We start from the raw sequence: 14,097 nt of genomic DNA, 5'->3' as shown, positions 1-14,097 counted from the left end.
GAGTTCCATGTTTTGGACTAAAACGCTATGTAATTTGCCTTGAATAAAAGTTTACAAACAGGAGTAGGGAGGGGAACTTATAAACATTTCTTCATGATCATTACTTGTATACTAATAAAGCAAATAAGTAAAGAAGATTTCTGTCTTCTGGCTTATTGCGGTGTGTAGTATGGTAGATGTTTACCGTTTCAGAGGTCATACTGCCTCCGTCATCAGGGTATCTACCATACTACACGGTGCAACAACCCAGAAGACAGAAATCTTCATACTCACCACTGTGAAAACCTCAAATCATACAAACAAGTAATGTTTAAAATAGACACACAAATAAACTAGGAGCAAGATCAAAGCCTTATCTAGTAAGCTATGTCATTACATTATGAGTAAGTGTCATGCAAGCAAGAATGGGGAAACTGAGACATTGCACAGGTCAAAACCAGAGTACTGAAGTTGCAGCAAATGGTATGCAAATCAGTATAGCTTGCTGAGGCTGTTGTTAGGTTAGGTTGATGAGTATGCATACATGTTTTCTCAATTTGCTTTGGAACATTGTTCCTTCCGCCATGAAATTCGATGTGTAACTAAATCCTACATTTTAGGGAAACGTGTCACTGAAGGAGGTAAAGTGAAAATTACCACAAAAGAATTCCTATTTTTAATTGAAAATGTGCAACTTAATATATTATTAATTTAAATTCTGTAAGTGCTTGCTACTTCTCAGTTCAAAATATTTTGTCTTTCCGTCTGATTTCTAAGAACCTGAAAATTAAAGTATACAAAACAATAATTTTGCCTGTTGTTTTGTATGGGTGCGAAACATGGTCTCTCACTCAGAGGGAGGAACGCAGATTGCAGGTGTTTGAGGATAGGGTGTTGAGGAGGATATTTGGGCCTAGGAGAGAAGACGATGGGGCATGGAGAAAAATGATGAGCTTCAAAATCTGTACTCCTCCCCCAGTATTGTCAGGGTGATTAAGTAGAGAAGAATGAGATGGGCGGGGCATGTAGCGCGCATGGACGGGACAAGAGGTGTGCACCAAGTATTGGTTGGGAAGCCTGAGGGGAAGATACCTCTGGGGAGACCTAGACGTAGATGGGAGGATAATCTCAGGCGGGATCTATGGGAGATAGGAGTTGAACGAGACTGGATTTTGTTGGCCTAGGACAGGGGTCCGGTGGAGGGCTTTGGTTAATTCGGTGATGAACCTTCGGGTTCAGTAAGCCATCTAGTTAGTTAGTATGCATAATTATGTTAAGGAAATTCTTTAACATGCCTTTTGTCTACTTTGCATGGGGAGGAAAAACTAGGCACAATGCAATTATGGAATAGGAATAACAGTAAAGAAGAAGATTTCCTATGAAAACTTGAACCTACAGAACTCATTCTGCATTGATGAAAAAAGTTAATTTCACAGCCCTGCCAGATCTTCCACTTACATCATTATCTGAAGTGCCACAGATGGAGCAACACTTGCACTCGATGCACTGCCACCGGTACTTACGTACCGAAATGATCATGTTGGGTGTAAACTGCAGACAAGATGGGTGGCCTGCAACCAGCACAACAAATTATTTTATCACAATACAAGTTCTTGCAAGGACAATGAGGAAGGAAATGGGACAGGGGAGCAAAACCTCATCATTATCTGAAGAAGAGTATGGTGCACATTCTGAAGTCTCAAGATTTCTTTAACAGAACAAATTATAGTTATCTTCATCTTACTTTCAATGTATGTTTAATGAATATGGCTCAAAGGCTTGCAGTCCTGTTAATTTTTAGCACCACACTCCTGTTAATAATAATGCAACTTATAGGCTTGGGATGAATTTACATTTGTTAATAATTCTCTTTGATAATAATCATAATTCTTACAAATGGAAAAAATATATCATTTTCTACAGCCCCATTGATAACGTACACAACACTGTTTGAGAAACACAGTCTGTCTCATCCAAAATTCTGAAGACAAATTCTGGTCCACTTGACTAAAATGAACAAATTTAAAAGTAATGAAAAATGTGAAAAAAAGGGTCTGTCAAATTCAATCTACCTTCTGTGAAATCAAACATGAGTCCAATGACAGGCTGATTTGACAATTTTAAAATCCAAAGAAAATAAAATCTCTCTGGGCGGGGAGGGGGGTGCCATGTTACAACAAATGGACCTCAATGTTCTTTCAAATATGATTATTTTATAATAATTATGCAAACAGAAATCACAAAAACTTTTGAAGGCATTTTGTTACCTGTAGCTATTGGATTTTACAAAAAATAATAACTTTACTGAATAAAACAAAGGCATTATGGAATTATATACATGAAATTATAATTACTACACATTATTTGTATGCATATATATTAGCAAGTAATAAAATGCATATTTGTTCCTAAGAAATTATACAGACAGTTCAAACATAAAACTGATTCAGTTATAAATAAATTTTAGTATTTTAATTTAGCATGTATATTTATTCCAAGCCGAAGTTTAATCACAACCAACACAGCAGCATGTGGCTGATGTGTGAATGAAAAGGTTTCACTCTGTCAGATTGTGCCGAAGAACAGTGAATTTCCAGGAGCTTGTTCCATCTCTGACTGTCAAAATACATGAACCAATTTACAACTATGGCTTGCATTTTGTTGAAGAACAGCACAAGTGCCACTTCACCGGTCCTCGGCACACAAAGAAAAACCAAAAACTTCACAAATTATTCTTTCAGTTTCAAAAAGTTTATTGTGTCCAATATTTTTGGTTATTTTTCCTTCTCTTCACTTCATATTATAAGTGTGGATGGAGGACAAATGTACTGTTCATTTGCTTACAAAACAAGAGGTACACATACATAAATATCTTTGACAGCCAGAGAAGATACAAATACAAGACTGGAAACTGTTCTTGTGCCCCATGTCTCAAGTAACCAGAAACTATATTTATACATCAACATGGCAACTTATCACAACAAAACAACAATTTTATATTTTTGGAAATCAAAAGAGGTATTTACATCTATAATTATATTGGCTATAAATAAAGTCAAAACATGAAAATGTTCTAAAAATCATTCTTTCGGATGGTGAGAAAGTGCATATAAATTGTGCATTATGAAGATCACACTGAAACTGAGTGGTTGGTCTGAAATTAAACAGCATCCATATGGAACATACAAATGGATTTGTGATAAACTCAAAATACTGTTGGCTAAAACTCAGTCTGAAGCTCCTTCTGTGCAATACATCTCACTTCATTTCATGCTTTAAATTAGATTTAATTTGAAATTATGTATTTTCAAATTATTGTTGTGGCTTACTGACAGGTATTATATATTAAGCGTATATAATTTGTCACATTTCATGTATGTACAATTTCTCCAGTTCTCTTGAATGTTACACATGCAAAATATAACAGAAGTATACAGAAAAGTCCAACTTATGAGACAGATGAAACAAATGATGCTGAGTAAGTTCAGAAGACCTGAAATTGGAATAACACAATTAATTTAAGAAAAAAGCATCATCAGAAGTTTGAAGGATAAATTTTGTAATAACAACAATCAACAATATGCCTGCAATCACTTCTTTTTGGCACAAACCATACAGGACTCAGTACATCCCTAAGAACTATCATGTTTCAAAACATTACATAGTGAGTGCCTCAGAATCAAGAAGACAGTATCTTGTCCTCAACTATTTGAACTTAGGGTCGTAAGAACACTATTCCATGGTTTTAGTTTAAACCAACTACATATTTCTGCACCAAACCATTTAACTGCAGTCCACTACATTAGACCAAAGTCACCATATTGTAAAGTTACTTACATTTGAGGAAATCATCCAATACTAAAAAGTTGAACACTTTCAGTTTTCTCTCCATCTATCCTCAATTCCAAAATATTGAAAATACACTTCTATGTGCATCCTTTGTCAAATGACAAACTCCATGAGGGCTCAGGGAACAAAAAATATTAGCTACATATTTTAAATTAGTTATTACCAACACTTTTCAGTTTAACCCTTTTACTATCACACTTTGCAAGTATTCACAAGTATTCTCTGCCAGATATATATAGAATGTTCCACAATATGATTTCCACAGTTAAAAGATGTGTTTTTGAGCTGTTTCAGCTGAAAAGGTCCACCCATTACGTAATTCAACAGCTCAGCCCAAATGGTTGACTTCACTGCATACACCAGGGACTTAATATACCCCCACAGACAATAGTGCAAAGGAGTTAGGTCAGACAACCTCTGTGGTCAGGTAATAGGACCCTGTCACAGCATTCAATAGTCTTGAAAATGATGAATAAGAAATGCAGCTATCTGCCTACCAAAATGTGGGATGGGGGGGGGGGGGGGTTTCCCCCCTGCCATCTTGATGCAGCCACAGCTCTCACCTGATATTGAGAAGAACATCGGTCCATTCAAGGAAAGAGAGGCAGTGTTCTGATGTCAAGTGTGCTTCAAGTACAAACAGCATGAAGATGTGTTTTCATGGTTGCTTGAGGATTATAGAGCAACCAACAGGTAAATTTCACTGAATTAGTGATTCCATTTGTCAAATAAAGCCTCACTGATGAATAACATTTTCATGCAGAGCCGCTAGTTTCCCCAACAGCCAGCAGCAAAACATGTACTGTAATCAGTTGGCTGCATCTTGCATCTGGCTAGCATCAATTCGACCAGATATCCTTTGTATGCTAGTAGCTGGACTGTGTTCAATACTTTCAAGTATGTTGTCCTACAAATTTACACTGCAACATGTCTTGGTTGGGGGAATTTACCACCTTCTATAAGATTCTAGTGCACACTGTTAAAAACTTGCCAATCTGGTACTCTACATTCAGAAAACTGCCACTGGTGTTCCTCGACTGCTGCTTGTTCATTGCCACCATAATGTTTATAAATATAGCGAGTACTGGCATATTCTTCATTAGAAAAGGTGGTCATGCTACTGCTTGTTGACTTGAACATAAATGAATGATGCAGTGAGAGGAAAACTGAACTAATCACATAAAACCATAACTGGTTTGGCAGTACCGACAGCAGCATTCCCTCTATTGCAAAATAGTGGTGGGGATCCTCATGCACTCAGAACAACACCACCGCTTGAATCCATGCAGTTATGTCAGCAGTCTTTGACTTTCAGACATATGTTTATTGGACATTTTCAAATGGAACTGTGTTCAAAAACACATCTTTGAACTATGGACATCCTATTGCATGACATCTTGTATATTTTTTTTGCATATACTGATATAAACATTTTACATGCTATATGAATACCTTTAGTTAAATCCTTTTGATATAGTGGAACAAAATGTGCTATTATTACTTTTTAAATTATATTCTTCAAACCTGGTGATGAGTTCAAACAAAAAAACAAATACCATGACGTTAACATGACGTACAGATTGAACAAACTGAAAATGAATACATTAGTGGCTGGTATGGAGATATCTTACTTAGAGAATACAATCAGGGTTGGCAGTACAAGGGTTAAAAGAACATCCTCTGGAGCATTCAGTCTTAAGAGGACACACAAAGACACAGTCTCTTTCAATTACACACATGCAGAAATGTTCAGTTTCTCAAATGAATATTTGTACTTTTGAATTACACATTATGTAAGCTGGCACTGAACACTCCACATCAAGACAACATGAGCAAATCTGTTAATATACAAAACTGAATGATTGTCATATTCCATGAGCAGCCAGAACACAAACTTATAATGTTCAGTGATTAAAAAAAAAAGCTTGGTTATGAAAACAGTAACAAGAATCAGAAAACAACAATGGTGTCCCAGTGTGACTAAAGCAGCTACAAAGACTTCATAAATATGTGGAGTACAGACAGAAAAATTTAACCTTTTTGATTCAATGGGACAAACCTTTCTGATGTATTACATTCATGTAATGATGGAAGTGCAGATAATGTTTTAAAAATGGAATAGTTCTTAACTTCAAGAAGGAGAACATAAAACATTGTATGCTCCTTAGTGATCTAAACCAGTGGTTCCCAACAACAGTGTTACATTAGTTGGACCAAAATGTTTCACCATTGAAATCAAGTATTGGCAGTCTTTTCCCAATTCGTAATTCAGCTGTTGTTGTTGTTGTTATGCTTTGAGATGAGCAGACCATAATATATGAAATTTTTAATATCAATATTGTTCCTAGTTAAAATGATGACATGAAATTATATTTTTGATGGTGATCAGCACAGATCACCATCATGTCCTGGTGCTCCATGTACTGAAAAGGTATGGGAACTACTGGCCTAAACCACACTCTAAAATCTTATTACGAGAACAGACGGCTATACCAGGAGCATATAATACATCCTCTTAATCAATGGTTCCCAACACTTCTTACTTTATAGAAAATTCACCACAAAATATTAATATTTTAAAACACCAGTTTCTAACACTGTTTATCTTATTTTTAACTTTCAGTAAACCAGATAAATTTTTTTAATCACCAGTAGGTGCATGATACATATGTTACATAATAACTGATACTGTAACTGGAAATTAATATCAAACTAGAAAGTGTGAAAGATGTGCATATGAGACATTATTTGCAGTTAACTATATGCCCCTTGAAGCAGAAGTATGGAAAAGCAAAAAAACAAACAAACACATTTTCAAGAATTGCAGCAGAAACAATAGTAAAAGGAGGTGGTAATAAACATAACTTGTATACTGAATTGTAACAACAAACAGTAATACACAAAAGACAACACATTTTCAACCAGATATGACAATCATATTTGCAATATGCATTACTTTTAGAATTAAAAATTCAAAAATGACAGTAAAGGGAAAAAAGTGACCTGCATTATTAAAATGTTTACTGAGTCACAGATTTTCAAATTACAACTGTGGAGGTTCTTCCAAGCTCAAAGTCCTACAGTTACAAATAATTTCAAAATATGTAATGAAATCTTCCTCTGTACCAACAAGGACTGGGCATCCAAGATCCATTCCAAGATTCAAAACCAGTCTTCCAACATCTCTCCTCCCTTTAAGTATATAATTATAAGTCATCTTGGGAAGTCTTACATTAGCCAGTCTCTCTTAATTGTAGTTTATGTCTTTCAGCATCTTTCATGTTGCTAGCTCCCCACACCAATGTCTTATGTCAATTATAATATTGTCCTGTCTTTAAAATCCCATGGTTTTTGTAAAATGAAATTTGAACCCACAAAATGCTTTCTTCAGTTCAACTGCCATTTTGCTGCCATGACAACTGTTACTCTCCTAGTGGCCACTGCTGAAGTTGGATCACTTCTGCATACAACAAAAATTTCTCAAGTGCTTCTTAGTACATTTCATTTCTGCACGCTGTTTACTTTTTATTAAATAAATATCTGAAACTGGTCAGATAATATGCGTTCAACATGTATTAATCTTACAGTTCAGGAAGTGCAGTGAGAACAAAAGGCCCCCATCAACATTTAGTAATATCTGCCTAAAAACATCACTGTTGAGTAAGAATTTACAGAACATACTGTGGAATGAATCGCATAAAAATAAGCCCAAACAGAACAAGACTGGAAATGTGTACTATATGGAGTACAGTGGCATTCCAAAGGTGTTCTTCATGCCACAACATGCAGGTCAATGATCCACCAATGTGACCCTTTGGCCATTCTTGGGCTGATGTGATCTGAGTTCATTATTGTGCAACAATCCACTTCAAAAATCTTCACTGTTATACTTGTTCCAACAACGTGGCATCCAATCCCACTGTTACACAAAAATGACCCCAGCCATACATGGTGCCTACCTTCATAAGAAAAATGCAAGACAGACAAACATGGACTGGCCAGTAAGATGTTTTTTGCTCGTGCTAGAGCATTAAGAAGGCCTAAAAACTGCAGCATCCTGTATCAACACAATGCTGCTACTGCAATTCTGCTACTTTTCCTGTATCATGTGCTAGTAATGCTTACTTTATCATTATTGTAATGACGCTCTTAAGCAGTGAAACCAAAACCATCATTCACACATCTACAGATTTTTGCTGTCTCTCACTTTGCACATCCATTTTTAAGTTGTTATGGTTTAAGAATATGCTACAGGCCTCAAGAGCACCAAGTTATATGCTGGGAACCACTACTTAGATGACACCAACAGATTTATAAAGGTAAGACACACATCAGAATCTAAAAAACTTTGTACAAAGACTGGGAATGTCCCACAATCACCCTGTTCAGCTTGAATGTTCCACTAACCTTATACTGCAACACACTGAAGATCGTTATGTATACACAGAAATATAATTACCATTACAAAAAAATCCTAGTTTGTATTAAAATTCTTCATAATATTGTACATGTTATCAACGTATATCAAGGCCAACAGTCTACAAGCTTGTGGCTTATTCAGCATCATACAAAATGTTCCATGATTATTACTGTGACATTTCTATGTATTTCTCTTTCAGCTTATTGCAGTTTCTAACATCTTACAATATAAAATACAACACATCTTAATGTTCTACATATCTGCCAATCATTAATCAGCATAGCTATAGATATAACAGAGTCTAGGAGCTCATTCAATTAGGATTGAGAAAAATATCTGAAACAAGATTCATACTACGAATTTATACTTACATGTGTAAGTTTTCAGCTCCAACAGTCAAATTCTGACCTGGAAATTTGCTATATTATGTTCTGTAACGGCAAAAGTCAAGCATAATCTTTTTTTAACAACTGTAACTGAAATTAGGCCTCTGAAGTCTGTTTCTTTCATTCTACGGTTTCCCCTTATGTCCAAATTTCATTTAAATTTAATAAGAAAGGTGTAATACTCAAAATTATACAAAACAATTTACCCCTAGACTCATCAGATCTATCTATGCTACTAAATTCATCTCATGTGCAATCAAATAAGGAATTAACAATAAAGATCATAACAAACAAAAGTTAACTTTTCATAATTTTCAATATACAGTAGTTATATATAATATAGTATTTATATATATATATATATATATATATATACACACATAACATTTGAGCAATTCCCACAGCTGACTAGTCACAACTATGATAACTAGGAACTGCACTAATGCTAATATCACAGGGGTATCCACACATTTGTACTGGATCACAGCAACTGTCCTTTGGTGTCTGAACATTATTTGTTCACACCCAACATTTATTTCAGCTGCTCTCATCACTATAATTTGCTGGCTAACCATGGAAGACGTGCAATACTGGGATCTCTCAATGTGTAAAGAAAAACAAATTTCAATCTGAAAGGTTACTGATGTTACTACACAGATTACCTGCATCTCAAAAAGTCATAGGTTTACGTACATACCGATCATTTTTGGCATGGTGCATAAGTTCTTCCTGTGAAGCTGACAGTCACTCGGCTAGTTAAAGAAATTCTTTGCCTTTTATGCAACCCATAGGTTCATTACTGTGTCCAATAGATTATATCTTACACCACATGAATCCAATCTCTATCCTCATATCATATTTGTTTCAGAACAATTTCAATATTATCCTATTACATGTGCCTAGGTCTCCGGCTAAAATTCTGTAAACATTTCTCATCGCTCCCATGTGTGCTACATTCCCTGCCCACCTCTCGTCCACTCTACTACAAATATCGCAATCAAATCCAATCAAATATAGATTCCTCAATACTCCAATTATACAAGCCTGACAGAACTTTACACATGGGCTTACAGATGCTTCTGAAAGGCTTTACAACTGGGTATTTACATCAATCATTCAGTGATCATGTGAAATATATTTTTAATGTAAAGCACTGGAAAATCTGCAATGTTCATGGGACACTCAACAACTAATATCATAGCATGTTGAGGGTCACCAATGCAAGACTGTCACAAAAATGCATCCTCATGCACACCAGAATCCTATTTTCTTTTTTTAACCAATGGATGCCCTCTATTTTCTTGCCTGCGCTGCTGAAGACACCATAGATCTTAGCAGTTCCAATATTTTCTGCCTAGATGGCATGTAAAAAGGCAATTATCATGCTCACCCCCACAAGTATGGAGGTCCGTAAGAAGAAATCTAGTACCTATGTCTAAGTAAGCAAAAGACTTGCACAAAGCGATTCAGATATTGATGTAAATAACTGTGGGAATAATGACAGAGTCAGCATTTAGTAGCAGTAATAGTGTAAATAAGAAAATTGTTAATAAAGTCTTCTCGGGCTATCAGCCATGTTACATGGTAATTAATCGCTGACGTTTCGAGGACCATCTCTTTCCTCATTTTCAAGGCTGTCTGATGGTCCTCGAAACGTCGGCAATTAATCACCATCTAACACGGCTGATAGCCCGAGAAGACTTTATTAATGAAAACCGCCGTGAAAGCTTCACATCATATATAAGAAAATTGTAGTTTGCAGCAAAAGCATTCTGCTTACAAACTACATGGTGCAGAGAAAAGACTGAATATGCTATAGTAACCGTGATAAAAATCTTCTGAGTGTGTAAACAATTCTTTCCCATGTTCTAGCATTAAAACAATACATGTATGTGGAGGAGTTTCGAGAGCTGCTTTGGTATAAAGTTGTTTTTCTTAAAATGTAGCAGGGAGTAACAGATAGAACTGGCAACATTACCCATCCTCAAAGTGTTAATAAACATAAGAGTTTACACTGCTGATACACATGTATTTCCTATTCACAATAGTCTGAAACAGGAGATGCTTTATAGCCACTCCTTTTCAGCTCTGCTTTAGAACATCCCATAACAAAGGTCCAACAAGAGGAGGATCTGAAATTGCAAAGTACATACTAGCTTCTTGGCTATGCTAATGTAAAAATGTAAATAACACATAGAAAAGCACAGAAACTCCAATAAACACTAGAAAGGTGGTTCATCTAGAAATAATCACAAAAAAAAAACTAAATATATGTTCACGTCTCATCACCAGAGTACAGGACAAATCCATAATATAAGGATAACCAATAACTAATTCGAAAATGAAGCCAAGTTAAAAAAGTTGGAAACAACAGCAACAAGTCAAAGTCATGATAAAGTTAGGATCAGATTACACACGGAAAATGCTTGCTAACTTTCAGTTAAGTAGATGCCTTTATAACCATTTCTCCTACCTAAAAATTGCAGACTAAACTACTAAACTATTAAAACTTTAGATTTTATAAAATACAGAGTTTCTTGACCATCTTCTCAACAAGGACCCTGCTCCATGGTGCTTTACTTAGCTGTTTAATGACCAGTAGTAACTTATGTCCCACCTGCTTCAATAATCAATACCTTTTCAATTTGTAGGTATGGGCTTTGTATAATTCTTACAATAAACAGCAATTACTTCCTTAAACAGCATCAACCACATGATCTTTATAATGGTGACATTGTGTTTTTTTTTTTTGTAGTAGAGACTGAATTCTTAAATAATATCAGACAAGCTCCAGCTTCAAGGGTTAAACACAATACAGTGGATAAATTAATTACATTTTCACACATTTCATTGTTTAAACATATACATACTGTATAGGGCACAATGTATGAGCACAAAAATGAAGCTGCAGTTTCATTAACATTCAAGGTACACTGAAATGATGACAGAACTGCACACTAGAATGTTGCAACCTACTAGCTTAAGATAATGCAAGGCACATTAAAAAATACTCCTTGTGTGAAATCCTATTAAACAAGTTGAACTTGGAGAAAATACAGATCGGCCTATATACAAACTCAGACACAGTCTTAACAATTCACAATTTGATAAGCCAAAGTAACTAGGCAGTGGTCACATCACTTGTAAACAATATCCCTTTAACAGAATTCAGACCTGAACACTTTGGTACGTACAAATTCTTATGAGTAAATGGAAACTAGCTCAATAGATTATGCAGAAAAATGAACAGTATCCTTCTTTGATCTACATGCATTCCTAACATTCATTTTGTTTCAGAACATTCTTCAAGTGTTGCTGTGTTTCGTTATTCATTAAAACTGATATGTGATTGTATACTGAAGATTGTTATCTTCTGGGTTGTTGAGCTGCCTCCATCATCAGGGTGATGAAGCCTGATGATGGAGGTAGCAAGGACCTCTGAAACGTCGGTAAACTTCTACCAGACTACACAATGCAACAACCCAGAAGACGCCAATCTTCAGACTCTTTGCCGTGAAAACCTGAAATCCTACGATTGTATACTATTTGGATTTCCTACTTATGAAGTACGAAATGCAAACATGGTCAGCTATCTAAGTCAGTCCACATGTTTTAGCCATGACAGCAAAGTAGAAAAGATGTGAAATTCTTATTAATCTGGCATCATGTGAAAACAAAGATTGCGATAAATTAGACATTGCATTATAAAATATTATTGGCTTAATGTAACTTTAAAGCAGTATAAAGAAAAACTCATAATCGAGAGATTAAATTGAAGACCACACATTGCACCTAATGATATCCAATGATATTGACTAAATAAATCACTTCATAGATAATTGCTAACTGTACACAACTGTTAACATTTAAAGAAAACTGACATGGTAGCTAATGTCTAATGTCCTGAAGGCTTAATTTCTGAGACTAGAGACAAAACAAAAATAGTAACAAAAATATGTGATTGAATTATTTAAAGTTTAGGAATGGTAAATTCCATTTCAAACATATGACTCGTCAAATCATAGATTACATCAAAAGTTTCAGGTATGAGAGATCCCAAGCAATGTGAGCAGCAAAAATAATGTGCACAATGATATGTTGTATGGAAGACAGTTAAATGTGCTTAGGTTGATGGCTCATAAAATAAACATCTAATCTATAATGAACATGTTATAAAATTAAAATTTTACAGTAATCTTATTACACCAGAATGAAACTGAAATCTATTTCCTAATTTATCTGGAAAGGCTCGTAACATGGCATTAAAAAAGTTCAGTCATGTTGGAAATCCTTTAAAAGTCTATAAAACATTTGCTACATTTTCATGTATAAAATGAACCTCAAATATGAAAGTGGAAATATATGTATACATTTGGTCATATACATAAAATGGAACCCAAAAGTTATGAGTGTGTGTTTACAAAAAAAATTCATTTGAGTGAGAACATTTTGTAGCTTAAAACCTTTCAACACTTTTACCCATTCTGCTTGCAGATGGCAGTCCACAATGTTCATCTTTCAAAGAAGAATGTTCTGAATCCTGAAAACCATTGTACATTTGTGCTTTTGACAAAGTATTATCTCAAAGGCTGAAACACGTCATGCGTTTCACAGGCTGTTTTACAAGCATTAACAGATTGTTCATTTATAAGAATCACAAGAAACATTGTACACCTTAAATAACTACTTCACATACGTGACTGAAGCAACACAGAATGAGATATGTACAGCACAGAACTTGCAAAGGTATACTCAACACCACCTACTTGGAAGATGATGTACTATTACTAGTGGTATCATTATGGGGGCATTCTCATAACTTGTGGGTACCACATCAGACATAGTGACTAGAACATCACTGCTGATAATTTTAACTTTCATTACCAATTTTGATGTCTTAAAATACTCATCACACATAACAACAAAAATTGAAATACAGCAGCAATTTTTAAGTGGACATATCAGATATTTTCACTAAGGTTAGAAAAGGTCATATGAGAACAAGATTTCAGGAATTATAAGGTTTAGTTCCAATCTTGAGATAATGTACCATTGAAACATAATATTCGCAACATTCTTTTACTCGTCTAAAGGTCCTTATATATTTAAAAAAAAACCCACTTAAAGCTATTTAAAGTAGAATGAAACCAAAGTTAAGTTTAAGCCATTGCAGTCATATGTAGTGGCATAACAACTACCCATTGTATTTTGCAATAGAACTAATTAATTTATAACCAGTATTAGTGATGTTCTCTTAAAGTGCCAACACATAAATATTTTTACTGGCAAAAGTCTCATCATTATTATAGGTTTTTCCTAAAATAAAATGACTGAAATAAAGAAACTGTTTGTTGATGACAATTTATGTATCCTGCTAACTAATTTTCTGTTATTTACAACTGTAGGTATTTTAGTCTGTAAGACTACATAACTGATTAGATGTTAATATTCATAATGGCTTAA

General features: G+C 34.9%; 1 protein-coding gene across 9 annotated transcripts in view; it reads right to left on the bottom strand.

The window, feature by feature from the left end:
- LOC110835538 (zinc finger protein ubi-d4-like) overlaps nt 1-14,097 on the bottom strand; it is a 37,267-nt gene that overhangs the window by 2,716 nt on the left and 20,454 nt on the right. For 8 of the 9 annotated variants that reach the window (XM_022075838.2, XM_022075840.2, XM_022075842.2 and 5 more), the window contains one exon: nt 1,438-1,550. In XM_022075838.2, coding sequence (XP_021931530.1) covers nt 1,438-1,550 — 113 coding nt within the window. Of the gene's footprint in view, nt 1-1,437; nt 1,551-2,708; nt 3,473-14,097 lie in introns of those variants that run through there. The other variant, XM_022075841.2, reaches the window with a different exon arrangement.

Source organism: Zootermopsis nevadensis, unplaced genomic scaffold (genome assembly GCF_977971745.1).
Source record: "Zootermopsis nevadensis isolate Lab colony 2312 unplaced genomic scaffold, Znev_1.0 Znev_ptg000007l, whole genome shotgun sequence".
NCBI classification, from domain to species: Eukaryota; Metazoa; Arthropoda; class Insecta; order Blattodea; family Termopsidae; genus Zootermopsis; species Zootermopsis nevadensis.
This window is presented reverse-complemented; position numbering and strand designations above follow the sequence as displayed.